We start from the raw sequence: 21,774 nt of genomic DNA on the forward strand, positions 1-21,774 counted from the left end.
TCACCTCCTCGGGTCCTTACCCGGTCCTCTCTAACCGCGGTGGCCGCCGTTGGGGGAACGGGATTGGAACATGTTAACCCAAGGCCGTGGTGGTGCCTGGCTGACAAAGACGAGCTAGATGCTAGTTTAGAAATTTTGGAAGAAGAAAATGGTTTGACAATAAAACCATGAGTTTTCTTCCCTGGTAAGGAAGAAGCCGTCCTCCATACTTCAACGCAGTTAAAAAAAAAAAAAAAAAAAAAAGGAAAGCACAGTTTTCCTACTCAAGTTATTTTGTAACTTGATGGCTCCAGTGACATTTCCCTGTATTTTTTCCCAGTGCAGCGCAGAATCCTTAAATAACAATTGCAGTAATTTCTACCAGAGCTATAAATAGTTTTCTTAGTATCCTGGCAGTTTCCAAGAATTTTACAGTAAGATCCAGGGCAGTATTGCAAGTGTTGAGAAAAGATGTGTCCTTTCTATAAGAATTACCAATAAATTCTAGTTTGCCGTTTTGTGTTTCTTACAAGCTTCATGAGTTTATAATACATGTGCAGTGCAGAGCTCATAAGAATTATCTCTCTATTTAGAGCTTAGTCTGTGCCAGGCACTTCATGGACTTGATCTCTTACACTCAGAACACCGCTTTTCAGGAATACAAACTTTGGGCGAATTAGAAACAAAAAAGGTGGTCGCCAGATGAGCCCAACCCCAGGCTAGGTTAGTGGAGACCGGCCTGCCTTAAGTCTGCCCTCAGATGCTCAGCCAGGCACCCTTGGGCTGTGATCAACTTGAACTACAGTGGAAGGAAGAGGAGAAATGTGCTTGAGGGGTATTATCCTTTTTACAGTAAAGGAGTTGAGGTGCCCACAGAGCAGTCGTGTGACAGTAACCAGTCAAATCAAGGTGGCTTGCGGCATCTTAGTTCCCCCACCAGGGACGGAACCCTGGCAGTGAGAGCGCCGAGTCCTAACACTGGACCTCCAGGGACTTCCCAAGGTCTCTTTCTGCCATCACCAGATGCCAAAGATTTTTTTTTTCTTTAATTTTTTGACAGCACATTTCAACAGTTGGGAAAAAGAAACAGAATTCTTTTTTTTTTAAGCTTTCTGGAGCTTTGGGTTTCTCATCTCTGAAGTTTGGATGTTGTACCAGATTACCTCTGAGGTCCCACCTAGCTCCACCAGGGGAACACTTAAACCAGACTCGGCTCTTTCAGAGAAACTCACTGGTATGGGAATAAGTCTTCAGAAAAAAAGACAGAATACTGTATAGTAATGTTACCTGGTTCCAGCCCTGTTATAGACACCCCAAATCTCTCCTTTTTACCTTTACTGTATACATTTACTCCTTGGTGATCTCATCTAATTTCTTTACCCTAAATACAGCCTCAGCTCTGAGGATTCAGATTTAGTCTTCGTTGTCACATCTTTCCTTAGGGATTAAATTCTCAAACTCCATTTCCTCTGGCTGATAGAGATCTTCTCTTTTTCTCTCAAACAGATCTCCTTTTCTACTGTGTTCTTCATGGAAATCACTGCCATCTTTCCAGAAAACAAGATTCTAAGTTTTATTTTCACATTCTTTCATAATCAATCGTTAGATATTTGTTCTGCTGCAATGATTCCAAGATTTACTTTTTCCTCTTAATTCCTGCTGTCAGATACCAGGGTGTGGCATTGACCACAGGACCAGCTACGTGATCTGCAGGGCTCAGCACAAAGTAAAAATGCAAGGCCCCTTGTTCAAAAATTATTAAGAATTTCAAGGTGATAACGGGAGATACGAAAGCAAGTCTGGAACCCTTCTAGGTTCAGGGCCTTGTGCATTGGCACAGGATGCTTGCTGGTGAAGCCAGCCCTGACTGACCATATCACATAACTCCTAGATGACCCACTTCCATCTCTTCTCCCAAATAGCATTCGAGGCTTCTTTACAGGGTACTTTCATCTACTCAGCAAAACCTGTTATTATCGAGACAGACACTTGGTTGCAAACCCACAGCTTCCAGGTCTTGCCTGCTAGCAAATGGCTAGTTTGTCTATATATACTTTGACTGTGGATGGACAGGAGAGGAAGTCAGGAAGCCAGTTAGGACATTATAAACTAGGTAAGATATTATTATGGCTTGGCCCAAGGAGGAAGCAGTGGAGGTGTGAAAAGTGGTCACGTTCTAGATGTAACGTCATGGTAGATCCAACAGGATTTACTGATGGACTGAATGTGGTGTAAAGGGAAAGAAGACTCAAGGATAACATTGAGGTTTTGGCTTAAACGGTTGGAAAGATAGAGAGTTCTTACCAGCTAAAATGGGGAGGAGTCCAGAAGAAGCAGATTTCAGGGAAAATTTAGAAAATCAATTTCAGACATACCATGTTTGAGAAGCTTGCACTGAATTTGTAGTTCAGAAGTGAGATAAGAGCTGGAAATAAACTTGGAAGTCGTCAGCATAGAAACGGCTTTTAAGCCATGGGACTAGATAAGATCCTCTAAAAAGTGAGCATGTAAAGAGGAGTGAACAGGGTCTAAGCCGTAGGGGGTCAGGTAACTAAGCAGCAGCAAAGGAGACTAAGAAGGAACAGGCAAGTACAGCAGGAGAGCGCTACATTCCAGTGTGTCTAAGAAAGATAGAACCATCACTTCAGCGGGTGTGCAAGAAGGTGAGGACAGGGTATTGATCACTGGATTTAATAACATGTAGGTTATTGGTGAACTTCACAAGAGACGTGTCCATGGAGTACTGGGGAAAAAACACAATTGTAGTGCAGGAAGAAAAAATAGAAAGAGGAACTAGGGAAAGAAACTATGGTCAAAATTATCAAAACAAATTATGAAAATACAAAATATGCTGTTTTGTGCTGATTCTTGTCTGAACGATTAAATGCCTTGGAATGGGAACTTATGGGTGCCTGCAACTAGGCTGTGTTTTTTGTGTTTTTTTTAAATTTATTTATTTATTTATTTTTGGCTGTGTTGGGTCTTAGTTGCTGCACGTGGGCTTTCTCTAACTGTGGTGAGCGGGGTCTACTCTTCGTTGAGGTGCGCGGGCTTCTCATTGCGGTGGCTTCTCTTGTCGCGGAGCACGGGCTCTAGGCACGCAGCCTTCAGTAGTTGTGACTCGCGGGCTTTAGAGCGCAGGCTCAGTAGTTGTGGCGCACGGGCTTAGTTGCTCCACAGCATGTGGGATCTTCCTGGGCCAGGGCTCAAACCCGTGTCCCCTGCATTGGCAGGCGGATTCTTAACCACTGTGCCACCAGGGAAGTCCCTAAGCTGTGTTTTGTGGGTTTTTTTGTTTTTTTTTTTTGCGGTACGTGGGCCTCTCACTGTTGTGGCCTCTCCTGTTGCGGAGCACAGGCTCCGGACGCGCAGGCTCAGTGGCCATGGCTCACAGGCCCAGCCACTCCGCGGCATGTGGGATCTTCCCGGACCAGGGCACGAACCCGTGTCCCCTGCATCGGCAGGCGGACTCTCAACCACTGCGCCACCAGGGAAGCCCAATCACATTTTCTAATAAATAAAATATGTATGCTTGACTAGAATTTTTATTTGAGAATTGTACAGAATTCCAAAAAGGCATAAACTTTGTAGAGACCTTTAAAAAAATGTCCAATAAAATTGCCTTTATTTTTTTTCCTTGAAGAAGTACTACTTATGCAGTATCATTTCAATTAAAATGTAACTCCTGAGAGAAAAAGAGTAGAAAGAAGAGAGCACAGTTTTTTATACATTGTGCTGAGAAATACGAGACCTTCCTACATGAAGACTAATCCAGTCAAAATAATTGGCCACTTTTGTGTAAACGCCTGGGAACGCTGAATTTCCGCAGTTCTCACCCCAACTCACAACACCCCAAACATAAGTCACATTGTTGGCATCCTTACAGACTAAGGGGCCTCCAGAGTCCCCTTTACAGGCATCAATAGAACCATCATCTGTACCTGAGAAAGACCAAGGAAAAAGAAAATCATTTACTTCCATTTGTCAAGGCTGCCATGCCGACTTCCTGCCTCTTCCACCAATGACTGTACTGACACTGACTTTCTTACACTTGCCTAACAGGCAATAACACGTGCGCTCCCTTACAGAGCGGGCCCACGGACTTGTAGAGATGCAGGTTGGGAAATGCTGTGTCTTCTACTCATTCTCCAAGTTTAGCAAGGGCTCCCCCTCCTTCCTCTACTTTGTGGAAGCATATACTATGATGTGATAGCAATCTGAAAGTAGCTTCAAAGGCTGAGTGGGAAAATAATAGAAGTACCTAGTGATCATTGAGTGCTTAATATGTATTAGTCATTCATTGTTTTAAATCTCACCACAACCCTATGAGAGAAGTATCATTATTATCCCTATTTTAAGATGAGACAAGACACAGAGAAGTTAACTAACTTGTCTAAGGTCATACAGCTAATAAGTGGCAGAGCCTGGACTTGAACCCAGGCAGCCAGACCTCGGAGCTTGTCCTCTTAACTGTGCTATTGCCCCTTGGTAGATTTTGTGCTATTCCCTCCTTTTGTCCTCTGTAATCCTGAACTCCATTTTAAGATGGGAGGGCACAGGAAATGGCCTGTTTACTTTCTTCTCACTCTTATGACTTTCTAAGATTTTAAATCACTGTATCCAAGAAGTTATAGGAGGTCAATAACTCTGCCTTTTTCTATAACCCACTATTTATAAATGGTTTAATAAAGTGTCCTAAATGCACTACTCTGGCTGGTACCCTGCCTTTGGGTCACCAACAAAAGTAGGGACTGCTGTAGTTGTGTTAGGTAGTAGCAGTAGCATCCCTGTGATCTTAAAGGAGAGAGTGGAAGGTATTGTGGGAAGTATAAAGGGATTTCCGAGGAGGGAGAATTTACTTCCAACTGGACGCATTTGAAATGAGATCATTTGGATTTTTACTTAGAAGTCTGGGTTTTGATCCCGAATATACCACTTGTCGTCTGTAAGACTTGGGCAACTTATATAGCTGCTCTGCATCTCACTTTCCTCATCTATTAAGATCACCAAGGTTGCAGGTGAGGAAACTTGCTCAAGGTCACACATGTAGTAATTGGTAAAAACCAGAATGTAAACCCAGGCAGTCTGGTTCCAGAGGCTGTGCTCTCAATCACCTTGCTAGACTGCTGCATAATGGCTTAAGGAAGATTTTTCCTCTTGGTATCAGATTGTGGAACTTGAGCTGAGGGAAAGGGGCTGAAAAAGTTTGATGATGCAAGAGCCAGAGACCAAAGGAAAGAGTTGGAGGCCCAGATAACGGGGGTGACTCAGTGGGGAGGAAAAACATGTTTGGTTAGTGAGTATAGAGACATTTCTGAGAACCCACTCAGTGCTTACCTGCACACTCCATTTCTTTTTCAAAGTAGCGATCTGGGTAGAACTTAGAGCAGTTTGCTATTAGATGAACTTCACCCCACTTAAGTGAATAGACTTTTCGGTTATCTAAACAAAGAGAGAAAACAAGTAGACATTTTGAAGTTACAAATGAGAGCTCTAAGTATTTACTTTCATAATTTAGTAAACCATTAGGAACATATAAGAATATATATTTTCTTTAATACATATGTAAACTTTTGAGGATAATTGATTAGCAAACTTAGTCATACAACTGATGGTATCCCCAGTTTCTAGAATTGTCTTTCTAAAAATAGTCAAGGGGCATTATTGAACGTCTGGCCTGGGTACTGTGAGATGAATAGGATAGACTATTCCACTCTGATCACTGAGTCCAGTGGCAGGGCTGGGGGATGGCTAGGAATCTGTTATCAGCTTACGTAAATAGCTCCTGTCTTCTTATAGTCCCTTATTTCCTTGAAAGGGCTTGTTAGAGTGCAAACAACTTTTTAATATAAGAATTTAAGATGAAGGAAATACATATGAAGTTACCAGTATCTATGTGTTTTGCTTCTGTGAGGAACTCTATCTCCTAAACGATCTGAAAGTGATTGAAAGAGGATTTAGGATTTCCTTTCCTTTTAAGTCACAGATTTGGGACTTGAACTTGGTCCAAGGAAAGACAAGGACCAGGTGCTGTTGCTGATTGACAGTCCAGGGAAGATGACAACAACCTAAGAACACAGGGTGAGATGTCTCAGGTACAAGGAGTAAATTTTTGCCCTGTCTCCCCTCTTCCTTTCTCCCAGCTTGCAGCAACTTTTATGTGCTCTAAGAGGGCAGGGGCAAGGCCTGATTCATTCACTGCTGCACCAGCACCCAGCCTCATGCTAGCACAAATCAGTTACTTAATAAATATTTATGTAATTAATGCAGGAACTCAGTAATTCTATTATACACTAAATATTTTATGCCAAATGACGTGGCTCCTCAATTAATCTCTAAACTACCTGGGGACAGAGACCTCTTGCTTATCCTGAGAGGACACCGCCACAGACCCTAGCAGTGTATTGAGCACGTAGTAGTTAACTGTAGGACTAATATTCTTCTCTTCTGGGAAGCAGAGGAAGAAACAAATCCACCAATGTATGTAGCAAATCAGGAAAGAGTTTTTTCTCCTTCAAGTCCTACTTCAAGTTAGTCTTAATATGACTACCTTATTCAGGATAACAGCTTTTCAAAAATTAGCAATTTATTATTTCCCCTAACTCAGGATAAGCCTTCAAAAACTGGGAGCTCTTGTAACATGTGAGAGATTTTTAAGAATCGGGAGATTGCTTCCTCCCCTGAACTCTTGTTTTGTATGTTTCTTGAAGCCTCTGTCACGTTCTGCTGTCTGGTGGTGGCATTCACGTCTGATGGCGCCTCTGTACTGTAAGTCCCTTGAGAGCTGGCCTTTGCCATCCCACTTTGTAGGCTCAGCATCTCCTGTTTGTTGGCTGGGTCCATATTTTTCAGCAGTGAGACCTTAGCACTTTAGCCTTACTATCTTGCACTCACAGAAAGGGCTCAATAAATGTGTTGAATCACATTTGATTAATAAATAAATCAGTGCATAAGAATATCTCTACTAGTTTATAGAAAATACATGGAACAGAAGCACATGTTAAATGCCACATCAAGGATACAATCATCCAGACTCAAGGTGTGGAAATTCTAAAATAAGAATGACCCAGCTCCATTTAAAATAAATACGTTTTAAATGAAAGGAAGAGGTAACTGTTCTAGATTAAAAGAGATTTAAGAAAAATAGCCACTGAATGCAATGTGTGGACACTGTTTGGATCCCAATGGAAATAATCTGATTGTAAAAATTTTTTGTAAATAATTAAGGCACGTTCAACACAGCTGGTTATTAGACGATATTACGGAATCATTTTTATTTTGTTGAGTATGAAGGGTGTTGTGGTTTTGTTTTTGTTTTTGAAGTCCTTACCTGGTAAAGATGTATACTGGAGTATTCATGGGTAAAATTACGTGATAGCTGGGATTTGATTTGATATGCTCCAGGAAAAAGTAAGTGCATGTGGGGGAATATGTTGAAAAGCTCCTGATTTCTCTTTCGGATCCTTTCTCCACCCTTCAATGCCCTGCCCTCTGCCCTGAGAGACTAAGCTGGAGGGATTGCCTCGATAGGAATGCCTTCACCTCTGGTTTCCAGCAGAGGACTCCAGCAGAAGGGAAGGAGGGAAGGAGAGAGGATAGTGAGATTGGGGCTGGCTATAACCTTCAACCCAAGGTCATTACTTCTCTCAAGGTAGCCTGCTTTACCTAAGACTCTTTCTCCTGGTAACTTCTCCTTCACCTTATACCTTCAGATCCAGGAAAGGTCTCAGTTCTGGTACTGTTAGTCCTGGGTTCCTGCATAGCCCTTGTGGTTCCCCAACCTCCCACCTACATCTTTGTTATTAACTCCTTTACGAATAAACTTTCCTAATTATCCGATTGTGATTGTGATCAATTCAGGGAGCTAAAACAAGAATGGTGGAATGTTGATAACTGTGAAGGCTGCGTGAGGAAAGGTAGGTCTATTTTACTTTTATCTCTTCTTTTGTGAGTACATGTGAATGTACATAATAAAAGTTTTTAAAAAACAGAACATGGAATTCCCTGGCTGTCCAGTGGTTAGGACTCTGTGCTGTCACTGCCAAAGGCCGGGGTTCAATCCCTGGTTGGGGAACTAAGATCCCACAAGCCTCAAGGTGCAGCCAAAATATAACATAAAATATTAAAATGTTGATATTAAAAAAACAAACAGCCAAGAGGCACATGAGAAGATGCTCAATATCACTAATTATTAGAGAAATGCAAATTGAAACTACAATGAGGTATCACCTCACACCGGTTAGAATGGCCATCATCAAAAAATCTACAAACAACAAATGCTGGAGAGGGTGTGGAGAAAGAAAACCATAATTCGAATTTTTACAAGCACTCCAGTGTTCATTGTAGCATTATTTACAATAGCCAGATCATGGAAGCAACCTAAATGCCCATCGACAGAGGAATGGATAAAGAAGATGTGGTACATATATACAATGGAATATTACTCAGCCATAAAAAGAATGAAATAATGTCATTTGTAGCAACATGGATGGACCTAGAGATTGTCATACTGAGTGAAGTAAGTCAGACAAAGACAAATATCACATGATATTGCTTATATGTGGAATGTAAAAAATGGTACAAATGAACATATTTACAAAACAGAAATTGAGTCACAGATGTAGAAAACAAACTTATGGTTACCAAGGGGAAAGGGGAGGGAGGGGATAAATTGGGAGATTGGGATTGACATATGACATAGTAGACATATAAAGTCTATTATATATAAAATAGATAACTAACAAGAACCTAATATATAACACAGAGAATTCTATTCAATACTCTGTAATGACCTATATAGGAATAGAATCTAAAAAAAGAGTGGATATATGTATATGTATAACTGATTCACTTTGATGTATGGCAGAAATTCACACAACATTGTAAATCAACTATACTCCAATAAAAAATTTAATTAAAAAAAAGAACGAATATAAGGACATAATACTTTCTGGATGAATTAATTACTAATAAAATTTTAGTATTTTGTAAATCTTGGGTATTCAAACATACCACAAATCCAGGTTCATTTACATGCATACTTTATACTTTTCAATATGGCAATTATAAAGAATGTGTTGGAATAGGAGTCTATTAGACTAATGCAGTGAAGTTATTTACAAAGAGTTTAAGAGGTCGAAAGGAAGCTAAATTTCTAGGCTGACTTCGAGAAGAAGGGAAAAGCATGGCCTAAATTAATTCTAATCTATCTCCAATTTAGCATGTCTTGCTAATAATTTGTCCCTAAGGGTCTACGTCTCTTATTCATATGAATTTTCACCTCAAGTCTTCTTAGAAGCTCAAAGAATGAATTCTTCATGTTCTCTTTCTCTTTGTGGGATGCGGAGGTGTGAGGCATGGAGAATAGGGGAGGGCAGCGGAGAGAGCTGAAGGGTTGTGGGATCACTGACTCAGCATATACTATGATTATCCCTTTGAAAACCTTTTTATCTTTCATCCATATCATTCCAACAAATCCAGAAAGCCCATGCTATATGTCCCCCGTCACTCTATTTTTTTCTATATCACAGAGTATAGGTATCCTTTGAAACTCTAGGTCAGGATCAATTACATAATTTGCAGAACCAAGTGAAAATTGAAAATGTGAGGTGGGGCCCCTGCAAAATTCATTAAGAATTTCTTGATGGTGACAATAGAGCAGTACACCAAGCACAAGTCTCTTCGGTGCCCAGAGCCCATGGGCAACCACACAGGTCCTATGCCCATGAGCTGGCCTTGGCTGGACATTCACTTTTCTGGATTTGATGCAATGTTTCTCTCTGGACACTAGGAGATTAGCTCCTATGCATTTCTATTCCTATTCATTTTTCAGCCCCTGGATTCTGATTAACAAATGTAAAACATACCTTTTTCTCGACCCCAGCCAGAAACGATGCATTTATCATTAGGTTGAAATAGATAGGGAGACCAGGGGACACAGGCAGGGACGGAATGAGGCAACACACATTCTTTTCGTCTTGGGTGTTTTTTCATTTCAATCAAAGCTATGTCATTTTGGTAGGTGGCTCCATTGTACTTATCGTGGATAATAATTTGATTTACCAACTGAACAGCTATCTGAGAGTCAGGTCTTAACAAGTCTGTAAATGATGTCCATATTTGGTAACGACGAATTCTGCTGATTCTGTAACAGAAAGGAAAAGGGAAATAAATATATTGAGAAAAAAAAACAACTATAAATTGGACTTCTGATGCTTCATCTTTAAATTCTCCCTTTTTAAGGAAGTTTTTCATTTTCCCGGATTTTTTTTTTTAATCTTTGCTGTCATGAAACAGTGCAATTAAATTTGCTTAGGACAGAATTAAAGTCCGCGGGTAAATGAAGAGAGGAATAGTTCATCTAACTGCTCAATATTAGGGACATAAAGATCTTGCTAACTACCAGATATGCCAGAATTAGAATGAGTTGGCTGCCTCAGAAGTAAGAGCACTGGCACTGAAGGTGTTTAAGCAGAGACCAGAGAGCGTCTAGCAAGAAATGTGCTTGAGGAAATAGGGAGTCAGAGCACAGAACCCCGGAAGTTCCCAGGGTGAAGACCACAGCTGTCATCATTCTGACCTTTAAAACTGACTTCATCCTAACTCTGCATTGTATTTATTTGCTCACAAGCCTTTCTTCCTGTTTGTGCTACCTGAAGTCAAAGATAGGGGCTTATCATCTATAGATGGATGTCTGTGTTGAGTATTATACCTGGAACACAGCAGCTGTTTCAGAATTTGGTTGAGATGGTGAATGAGCTAAATATTGCCTGTCCCGATGCCTCACTCTATTTTCATATCAATTTTCACCTCGTGGTTTCCAGCAAATTGGGTGTCTACCATCACTTTCTCAGGGAATCACCTTACAGTTAAACAGTGATGTCCTAGGAACTAATGAGTGTTCAAGATGCTTTTATTTAAACGTAGAGTTCCAAGAATGCTGTGTTTCATATTACTTTTGGTTGTTTTTCAGGATCAGAGGTCCTGAATATTGTTTAATGTTTAACTGTTGATCCATTCAATTTACTTAACAAATATTTAGTGTGTACCTACTATTACCAGGCACTGTGTTAGCCACTGGGATGCAGAAATGAGCAAATCGGAAATAGTTCCTGCTTTCATGGAACTCAGGGTCTAGGAAAGGATGCAGCATTAAGTGGATAATCACACCAGTGAAGATATGTATTCTACTGTAATAAGTGAGAGGAACTCACAGCACATGGGTTCTGAGAACATATCAGGAGGGCTTAGACTTTAGGGAGTGGGGGAAGGTTCTCTGAGGAAGTGAGGATTGAGCTGAGATCTGAATAACGAGTAGCACTAACTAGGGAAACAAGGTAGGAAAGATGCTTTCAGGCACGGGAAACCATATGTGAAGGTCTCTTTGCAGCAGGGAGCAAGGTACACTTGAATAATGGAAAGAAGGCCAGAGCAGGTGGAATAGGGGCAAGAAGTGGCGCTGTGGGGCAAGACGAGATCGGCAAAGGTAAATAGGGGTCACATCACTCGGGGCCTAATGAGCTGTGTTAAACATTTTGTTTAGTTTTTTTATCCCAAGAGGAATGCAAAGCCGTCGAATTTTAAGTGGGAAGTGGTCAAAACCAGGTATGGAACTACTACTCTTGCTGCACAGTAGGCAATGGATAGATGGGGGCAGTGCTGGGCAGTGACAGTGGGTAAGCCAATTCAGAATAGGTTGGTATAATCCAGGAAAGAGGTGGGAGCAGGGTAATAGTGGAAAGAAGTTTTGAGAATTAAATAATTGGAAATTAAAGAAGCCATCTGGAGTTGGTGATACACTGGCTGAGCTATGGTAGGGTTAAGGGAGTGAAGTGCGAAGATTTTTAGATTTCTGCCCCGTGTAGCTAGATGAATGGTGCTGTCATTTGCTGAGATAGGGAACACTGGGTCAGGGCCGTATCTGGGGGAAGGGGCATATCATGAGCTCGGTCTTAGACCTTTTGAATTTGATTTACTTCTGATAGAGCCAAGATAGTCAGTGTACTGTAGGGTCAGGGTTGGAGAAGAGGTCTAGGCTGGAAATATCGTTGTGTCAGCATACAGTGGTATTTTAAAGGACAGAAAATTTTAGGAAGAAGAAGTAAGAAGAGAAGAGGAAGCCAGGATACACCTTGAGGAACTCAGGTATTTCAGGGGAGCAATAATGCTCAGTCACTGGAGGAGGAAGCTGCAAAGAAGGCAGAGAAGGTGTGACCAGAGAGGTAGGTAGAAAACCAGGAGAGTGTTGTGTAACAGAAGCCAAGAGAAAAGGGTTATTCAGAAGGAAGAACTTAGAGTTGGTGCATTGCTCCAATCCATGAGGATTTTTATGGGTGTCATTCAACAGATTTCTTATCTCTCTCAACTTTGGGTCACCTGCGGATTTTCTAAGCAGGCCTTCATCTAAGTTACTGTCAGATACGTTGAACTTGATTTTACCCTGGCTCTGCAACTGACTTGTAGTGTTGCTTTAGCCAAGTTATGTAACTTCTAGTCTCAGTCTGCTTATCTAGAAAATGGGAGGAATAATACTTACCTCTTAGGACTGTTAAGAATATTAAAACAAAATAACATATATGAAAGTGCTGGACATAGTATCTGGTCTGTAAGAGGTGCTCAATAAATGGTGCTTCATTCATTCTAAAGGTCATAACTGAGGGCAGAATTCTGAACCTGTTCTCCAGACTGACCTTGATCCATGCAAATGAGCCACGTGAAATAACTTGGTACCTACAGGTTTGATCTGCCCTTGCCAGCTGGGATCAACAGTTTGGTGTGAGGGGAACACAGTGGGTTCTGGGGAATTGGCCTCTGGGATCCCGATCATGAATATCAGAGGGCGTTTAGCAGATAATAGAGTGGAACTTGTCAATTATTTTTCTTATATATGCTTTTATTTATCACCTGCCACAATCTCTATTACCTAACTTCATTGTTTCAGGAAATCCAACATCTACTGGAGACGTTTTTTTACCTGACACAATGTGCAGCAGTCAGAATCCAACAGCCACCGATATAAATTCCTCCACAGTTGATTTTCTCACCTTCCTTAATTGCCACCTGCCATGGGAAGTCTCCCTGTAAAGACATTTGTGTGGTCACTGCCATCCTCCCAGACAGGTGGCTCGAAGATATTTCCATGGCAAGACTCTCAGTCTCTTGTAATTACCACATTCCACCCCCACCTCTATTTTTTCAAACTTGGGCTGCTCCTGGGAAGTGACATTGTAACTTTTTGTGCGGGTTTACCACTTTTGCTGACTTTCCTCCTATGACTCGTTTCCTTCGAATGTGCGTGCTGTTTTTAACTCCACAGGACAGTTTAGGGAAAAACGATTTTATCCATTTTCTTTCTTTAAGAAAGGAAGAGATTGCATCATTACGATTTTGAAACCATTACCTTCTGGGCAAACTTCTTGATTATCTATGCCATAAAAACAGCAGAGTCACAACTAATATGAAACAGGCCAGATTCATTAGTAAGTTATTTTAGATGCTAAGCTGTGCTAGTCACCTTGTTTAAAAATTCTGGCTTAATATTAAAATTGGCTTGATTCTCTGAAGTTCTGCCCAAGGTGGACTAGTGGCAGAAAGAGGCTGCCTGAGGGGTTAAACATTTACCAGCCTCTGGAAGATAAGAGAAGCCACATGTCCAGGCATTACTACCATGACAGTTCAGGATGGGGGTCACATGCAGAACTCCAGCTTCTTACTTTCATAGTTTTTACTTTCTCGAGGTTGTTTATATGGGACTCTTTTCAATAATATTAACATTAATGATGTTAACGTTGAGTACTTTCTGTCAGGCCCCATGCTAAGTACTTTGTATATAGTTTATATCACTTAATCATCATATTAACCCTGAGAGGTAATGTGCCAGGAACCCCTGGACAATCCAGGATCAGTGGGCTGGGAGGGGGGTTGTGTTTTTAGCCACTTGACATGTGATGATATTTCCTTCCTCTGTGAGCACTCAGACAAGGCACATTTGTCACTGGGAGGCATGGTAGACCAAGGCTTAAGACATGAATTTGCAAGAGAATTCATGACAAAGGAAGAAAGTAAAAGTATAAGATGCTCTTCTTATTCTCTCGCTCTATTTTATCATGTCACAAAAATTTCTGCCATCCCAAATGAGAAAGGAAAATTAATATCATTCTCAATTACTTTGAACATACAAGAAGGAGGTAGGTCCTCAAGGGAGAGAAGTTGTGAACAAATGTGGATAAAAGAATTTGGGGGGAGTCCCATCCATCCTAAGAACTGTGTTGGGGGAAGAGTGTGATGATAAATTTTAAATTTCTGCTTGGACCTTTGAAAGAAGAGGGACCCCATCATTTGAGGACTATGAAACCAGCTTGGGTAGTATCTGAAAATTAATGTTACCTTGAATAGAAAATAAAGGGCCTTTGTTGGAAATCCCTCTAACTAATATCTGTAGCTTTGAGATCTAAATCTTTCACGCATTGCCTGATTTTTAAAAAATTGTTGATAGTTTTTGGGCCTGGCAATTGGAAGGGAGTCTTACATGAACTTCAGTTTTTAAACCTCCTAAAATAGGGAGATACTTCATTCCTAATTTGCATTTGAGCTTGTTACTCACCTAAGGTCACACAACTAACAGATAACTGAGTCAGGATTTAATACGAGTCAGTCTGACTCAAAAGCTCTTATCAATTACTGTCTTCCCAGAAACTTAATACTTTAATTAAATTTGGCCCTCAGTGCAGAACTGGCCAACATACAGATCTTCGCAGACCTCCTGTTATCATGGTTTAAAATATTGCAAAAGAGCAGGTTCATTCAATTCACATCTATTATTTTTCTATTTCAAAATGTATGTCCTGGGTCACACTTGAAATCTGGTTGTTTTTGACAAAACTGACCTAACAAATCTCATAACAAATAGAAAAATCTTTTGTAGGACTAGAGTGTTGTTTTCATTTCAAAACTAGCCATATGAATTAGCCCATTTTTTTTTTTTTGAATTAGCCCATTTTAAAAGCAGTTCTCAAGAAGTATTTATGCTTGTTTTTCTTAAAAATGATAAGGAAAGTAGTAATGTTATTCTTTTCTAGTTAAGTTGATATCAAAGGTAATTGTTGCTTGAATCAATTATATTGCATATATGCGTACATACTCACACACACGCAAATGACATTAAAATGCAAATTTAACCCGTGAAGGACCAGTAAGAAAGAATAATGCTAACTTACCTGCATCCATATCAGCAGTCAACATTTCTGTTTCTTCTAGAATCAAACAAAAGTTCCAATGTTTAATATCGTGTTTATAGTAAGAATTACATCATTAAAATCATTTAAACTTCGTTAATAATTATCTGTCTAAACCTTGTCCTACCTTTAAAAAGGACAGTACAAAATCTTATTTCCTTTCTATAGCTAGGTAATTGTGAAGGCTCAAGATGAACGATGTAAGAAAATTTTCAGGCACAAACTACAGGTGTCTGTTGGCACGAGTGAATGGTGAGACTCATGGTGCTGCAGAGTTCTGCATTTAGAGCAGGTGAAGTGCCCAGTTCAGAGAAGAAAAGCATCTCTTTCAACTCTGCATTTGCAAGGTCTTTTTTTTTTTTAATTAATTAATTTATTTATTTATTTTTGGCTGTGTTGGGTCTTCATTTCTGTGCGAGGGCTTTCTCTAGTTGCGGCGAGCGGGGGCCACTCTTCATTGCGGTGCGCGGGTCTCTCACTATCGCGGCCTCTCTTGTTGCGGAGCACAGGCTCCAGACGCGCAGGCTCAGTAGTTGTGGCTCACGGGCCCAGTTGCTCCGCAGCATGTGGGATCTTCCCAGACCAGGGCTCGAACCCGTGTCCCCTGCATTAGCAGGCAGATTCTCAACCACTGCGCCACCAGGGAAGCCCTGCAAGGTCTTTATATAAGGTAGGGAGCAGTTATAGACACTGACCGAAATAGTCCTGAGCTGACATTAAAAAGGGTCTTCTCATTTTGTGTATATATTAAGGCACCTCTTAACAGGGGTTATGCAATGTTTAATTGGTTTCAGTGTTAGGCATAGTTATTATTAGTCATCTGGGATGCAGAAGTCAAAAGTTAAACAAAAAGAAAAACAGAAACACATTCTCTCTTCTTCCTTTTTTTCTCTTAGACCTTTGCTTGAAGTTATATGGGATGATTCCATCTTCACTCTACTGTCCTAGAACATTTCAGTCATGGACAGGATCATCAGTTCTTTGACCTGAGGATCCAAAGGTGAATTCCCACAATGTGTTGTTCTGTCTTGGATGAGGGTGCAGCCTAGAGGGGCAATGTTACTTTGCTGCAGCAATCCTGTGTTTTATCACTGGATTTCCCAACTTCTTTTGGGGAGAGACATACATGTATCCGTTATGCTACACATCTAGGTTATTTTCTGCTCAGAGCTTTCACAAAAGCAACAACATGAACCAAAGAGAAGACTTCATATTAAATGCTCAACAAAGGAAGATGGGGAAAGTCCAGTGTAGCTGAGATATACTGGATATTAGAAGAGCAGCATAAAACTCCAAAAGCACAGACCGTAAGAAAAACAGTCAATGACTTTGATTAAATAAAGATTTAAACATTTAAAGATTAAATTTAATCTTTAATCTTGGCTAAAGTTAATAGATGGGTGACAGAATGGAAGAAGGTATTTGCATGTCTAAAACTGAAAATGGATCAATATCTAGAATGCAACAAGAAAGAAGACTGCAGTCCCAATATGAAATGAGGCCAACGATGTGAACTGGAAAAAGGACAGAAGAAAGGAAAGGAAGAGGAAACTCAAAAAGCTAGTATGCATATGAAGAGAAACCCAAAATCATTGGTTACGACAAAAATTCAGATTAATAAACAATGCCATATCACTGGAGAGTATGAGACTAGCAAAATTAGAAAGCTGCATAGTACTAAATGTTAGTGGGTTTGAGGCAAGCCCTTGGGTGTTGTCGGTGGAGGTGAGGACCACTCTGCCAGAGAACGAGCAGGCCCTAGGTTGTCAGATTAAGTAGAGGCATACCCCAAGACCCAACAATTCTTGGCCCAGCTAGATGTCTCAAGGAAATCCTCCCACACATCCTTAAGGAGAGGATATTCACTGCACTGTGAGTGCGGGCTGAGAGTCCATTACTGAGAAGGTAGGGAGTCACTTGTGAAAGATGAACACCACAGCGTTTTATCATGTGGCAGTTAGAAGCAACAGATTAGATGGAAACATCGCAACATGGACAGATCTTAAAAACGTAACGCTTTGTGAAAAGATAAAAAGGAAATATAAGATCTAGAACACAATACTATGTGAATTACAGATGTATGCTCACAAGGTAACAGTACACACTGGATAAGAATGTATACAAACAAAAAGACAGAGATGATCATGTGCAATGAGCTAAGGAATATAATTAAGTCATCTCTTTGCCCCTGAGGTCTGAAACTAGGAAGGAAAGAAGGACAAGAAGGAGGGAAGGGGAAAAGGGATAAAGAAGAGGAAACAAACAAACAAAAACAAAACAAAACAAAAAGGACAGCAGCCTTGGAGGGCAAAATGACAAGAGGGAGGGAATACAAAGAAATAGTTGAAATTGCCATTAAGAACAGGGCTGATCTTGAGCATATAAAAGTCACTCAGGAACCCTAAGGAGGACGATAAACTTTTAGTAGTCATTTTATATGAATAATGAAGAAAGGGATGACCCTAAAGAGCTGGAAGATTTCGGGATATCTGTTACAAAAGTAAATAAGGAAATACCTGTCATAAAAAGATGTTATCTTTCCTCTGGTGACAATTTCTTCAGGAGCTGCCTTGGTTTTGGGGAAAAAGCAAAGGAAGAGAAGGGTATTTGGCAGAGATGAAATGTGCAGGGAATGCGCCTTGGGTGGTTTTTGGCTAGCAGGCTGTGAACGGGGAGTGTGGGAATGAAAGTTTACCACACTGCGGGGGGCGGGGGGGGGGGTGGCGGGAAAGGCCATTGTGCCTAAACAAATGTTAAAACCGGTTATGTCATCCTCAGTTAATAGTTACCTTAAAATATAAGATAACAGCAGTGCTTGCTTGTATTTTGTTTCAATTCTGCAATATCCCGAAAATTTAATAAATTTTTTACCTTGAGCCATATGTAAATCGCCTGAAAAAAGAACAAAAACAAAAAAATTACCAGAGCAAAGGATAATTTTTATTTGGAAAAAAATGCATACCATTTCAAGCTAGAACACCTTATTCTTCTTCTCAATTTTGTAATATAAATTTACAAAATTTATTTATTTAAATCTATTGTAAAAATAGATTTACCTTTAATTTCAGGATGTCCAGTTCCTAAAAACAAAACAAAAAACTCACTGTAGCAAAGAGATCATTTTCACTTGAATTAAATATACACTAATCATTAATATTTCAGTAATAGTATAACAACTTTAATATTTACAAAAAGATAAAAGGGAACCACATTATGCCATTTTTTGTGGGCAAAACCAAATACTCTGATTTTTAATACTGCTTAACAAATGTTTCATCTTACATTTAAACACACACCAGTTTCACCACAGCAAGGAAATCATTTTAACTTCAGTTTTAAAAAAAGATTCGTATTTTAGATATATTTGAATACATACCCAACAGCAGACTTATTATATAGTTAAACAAAATTTATTTACTCTTTTTAGCTTATATTAATAAAAAGTGGGTTTATAAAGGATAAATGAAATTAAGGTATACTCCAAACCTCCCTTGGTTTAGTGATTCTGATCTGTTCCCTGAAAGGAGAGATCAATGAATATATTAATATATTTATTTCACATCTCTGCTCTCACTTGCCCTTTCTCAGAGAGGGAAAAATTAGAATCATTATTGAAATACAAAGCGCAGCTCACTCTAAAGATGGATAAACTGAAGTAACAATGACAGTTGACAAAATGTATTTTTGATATGGATTCAAGAAATTACTACTAAAAGTAAGCTTTATGTTGTAGTTATTCCCTTGCAGTAGGATTCTTTTTTTTTTTTTTTCTGATAAACTAACAAATTCTGAGGAGGAGAAGAGGGAGGGAGATGGGAAGAAGAGGAGGAGGTAGAGAGAAAACCCAAAATATTATTATACTGAAGCGGTGAAATCAAACTGTAGAGCTTCAGAGAGAGAAGCTGTATACTGTATGGTTTCACTTATATATGGCATCTAAAAAATCCAAACTCATAGAAAAAGAGGTCAGATTTGTGGCTACCAGAGGCAGGGGTTGGGGGCTAGGGGATTGGGTGAAGGTGGGGAACTGGGTGAAGGTGGTCAAAAGGTACAAACTTGCAGTTATAAGGTAAATAAGCACTGGGGCTAGTGACGTCACCAGCATGGCGACGATAGTTAACACTGCTGTATGGTATACTTGAAAGTTGCTTTGAGTAAATCCTGAAAGTTCTCATCACAAGGAAAAAGAATTGTAACTATATGAGGTGATGGATATCAACTAAACTTATTTCGGTAATAATTTTGCAATATATGAGTCAAGCTCATGCTGTACACCTTAAACTTCTACAGTGTTGTATGTCAATTATATCTCAGTAAAACTGAGGGTGAGGGAAGCTATCAAGCTGCTCTGGCAAAAGTCAGGGCACTGTCTTCCTCCCTGAAAAATTTTTTGAAATTTCTTTCTTTCCTCTCTTCACTAAGAATTTCACTACATTTAACCAAATTAAAGTATTTTGCTCAACTGCTTTATACTCTTCAAATAAATTAACGTGATTTGAAATCCTAAAAAGTGTGTCTTTTAAGAACTGATATCAATGGAAAATTAAACAAAATTTCATTAAAGTCAAATACTTGGCATACCAAGCAATTATACATAATTAATGTCAATTAACTTATCCATACATATCTTCAACATTTATTTAATGCTTATATGGAAGGCACTTTACCTGGGACATTTGGAACATAAAAATAATTTGATAGTGTTTTAAAGGTGTTTGCTGTTGAGAAGGAAAGGTAAGACGAGTACAAAAACCTACAATAAACCATTAACAGTAATTCAGTGGTGTCCTGACACGGACTTTACCACTACACAGGAGGCTGTTGTGTCCCTTCCCGGTTTGTGTTCTGTGACATCATGTCAATGGCTTGAAATCACCCACGGTGGGAGTAATTTTCAGCCCAGAAATTAGCCAAAGCTACAAATCAGGGAGTCCCCGTCCCTCTTCAAAGCCAACTGTTAAACATTTACCAGCGCACCCCTGGATTCGTTCCATAAGTGAGGTAGATTCAAGGACCCACACTCCTCCTGCAGCCTTCCCATCTTTGAAGAAGCAGCTCCATCCTTTCCATTCTCAGGCCAAAGCCCCCGGAGCCGCCCTTGACTGCTCATTTTTTCTCACACCCCCATCCAATCTATCAGCAAATCTTTTTGGCTCTAGTTTCAAAACATATCCAGAATCTGACTGCTTCTCATCATTTCCATTCCTACCAACTTATCCTAGTCACTATCATCTCTTCCCTGGATTATTGCAGTAGCTTCCTCCCTGGTTGCCCTGCTTCGCCCCTCGCCCTCATACAGCCTATTCCCCACCCAGCAGCCAGGGTAATCGTGATCTAAAATGTAAGTCAGATCATGCCGTTCCTCTGCTTAGAGACCCAATTTCACTCACTAACAGGCCTCACTGGATCTGCCCTGATCTTCCACCCAAGCACCGCTCCAACCTCTCCCACTGCTTGTCTTCTAACCCACTAACCCCACCTGGAATACCCGCCGCACTAGCCTCCTTGCTGATTGGCTCTCAAACATACTGGAATGGTCCTGTCTTAGGAACACTGCACTGGTTGTTGCCTCTGCCTAGAATACTCTTCCGCAGACGTCTGCTTGGCTGGCTCCATCCTTTCCTTCGGCGCTTTGCCTAAAAGTAATAGTGAGCGAGCCTTCCCAAGCCGCCTTACCTAAAATTTCAGAACTTACTGCTACCCCCCTCCCCAGGACATTTGACATCTTCCTTGCTTGCTTTATTTTTTTTCTTAGTACTTAATATTTTACTAGATATTTTTACTTATTTCTCTATTGTTTCTTTTCCTTCACTAGAATATAAGATCCATGAGGGGGCAGGGATTTTGAAATATTATTCACTATTGTAACCCCAGCATCTGGAACAGGACCTGGCACACATAGTAAGAACTTAATAAATATCCGTTGAGTAGATGAATGAACATATTAACTTAGGGAGATGTTTCCTCCAGAAGGCATCAATGGGAGCAGGAAGTCAGTCTGTGTGGAACACAGTAGGTACCTAGTAAATATTTTCCACCTTTGGAGGTTTTCCAATGAGCACCAAAAAGCAAAGAGCGCCTACTCACTGCTTTGAAACTTGGTAAGTAAAGGGAAAGAATTATATCATTCTGCCTTTCTACGATGAACTGAATTTCGTGAAAACAAAATAGTTCTTCTCTATAGAATTCGAGTTAATAAATGCAGAAGGAATGTTGAGTTAGAAATTGCCATTTTTAAAGAGAAGGGGGGAGAGATAAATTAGGAGTTAACATGTACACACTACTATATATAAAATGGATAACCAACAAGGACCTACTGTATAGCACAGGGAACTCTACTCAATATTTTGTAATAACCTATAAGGGAAAAGAATCTGAAAAAGAATATATATATATATATATATATATATATATATATATATATGTCACTGTGCTGTACACCTGAAACTAACACAGCATTGTAAATTAACTATACTTCAATAAAAATTTTAAAAAATGAAATAGCCATTTTATAGTCGCTATTGATGAATTGGCTCTAGGCAATAATTACAAAGCCTGCTAA

At 39.9% G+C, this 21,774-nt stretch overlaps 1 protein-coding gene across 2 annotated transcripts in view; it reads right to left on the reverse strand.

Moving 5' to 3' along the window:
• Positions 1-3,506: 3,506 nt before the first annotated feature.
• The window catches only part of CFI (complement factor I), a 37,097-nt gene continuing 18,829 nt past the window's right edge, over positions 3,507-21,774 (reverse strand). For both annotated transcript variants that reach the window (XM_049709641.1, XM_049709642.1), the window contains 8 exons: positions 18,269-18,292; positions 18,084-18,104; positions 15,195-15,230; positions 13,228-13,331; positions 12,953-13,056; positions 9,846-10,123; positions 5,317-5,421; positions 3,507-3,920 (listed from right to left, as the gene is read on the reverse strand). In XM_049709641.1, the coding sequence (XP_049565598.1) occupies positions 3,703-3,920; positions 5,317-5,421; positions 9,846-10,123; positions 12,953-13,056; positions 13,228-13,331; positions 15,195-15,230; positions 18,084-18,104; positions 18,269-18,292 (890 nt within the window). In that variant the 3' untranslated portion in view covers positions 3,507-3,702. The remainder of the gene's footprint in view (positions 3,921-5,316; positions 5,422-9,845; positions 10,124-12,952; positions 13,057-13,227; positions 13,332-15,194; positions 15,231-18,083; positions 18,105-18,268; positions 18,293-21,774) is intronic.

Source organism: Orcinus orca, chromosome 4 (genome assembly GCF_937001465.1).
Source record: "Orcinus orca chromosome 4, mOrcOrc1.1, whole genome shotgun sequence".
In the NCBI taxonomy this organism is placed as follows: domain Eukaryota; kingdom Metazoa; phylum Chordata; class Mammalia; order Artiodactyla; family Delphinidae; genus Orcinus; species Orcinus orca.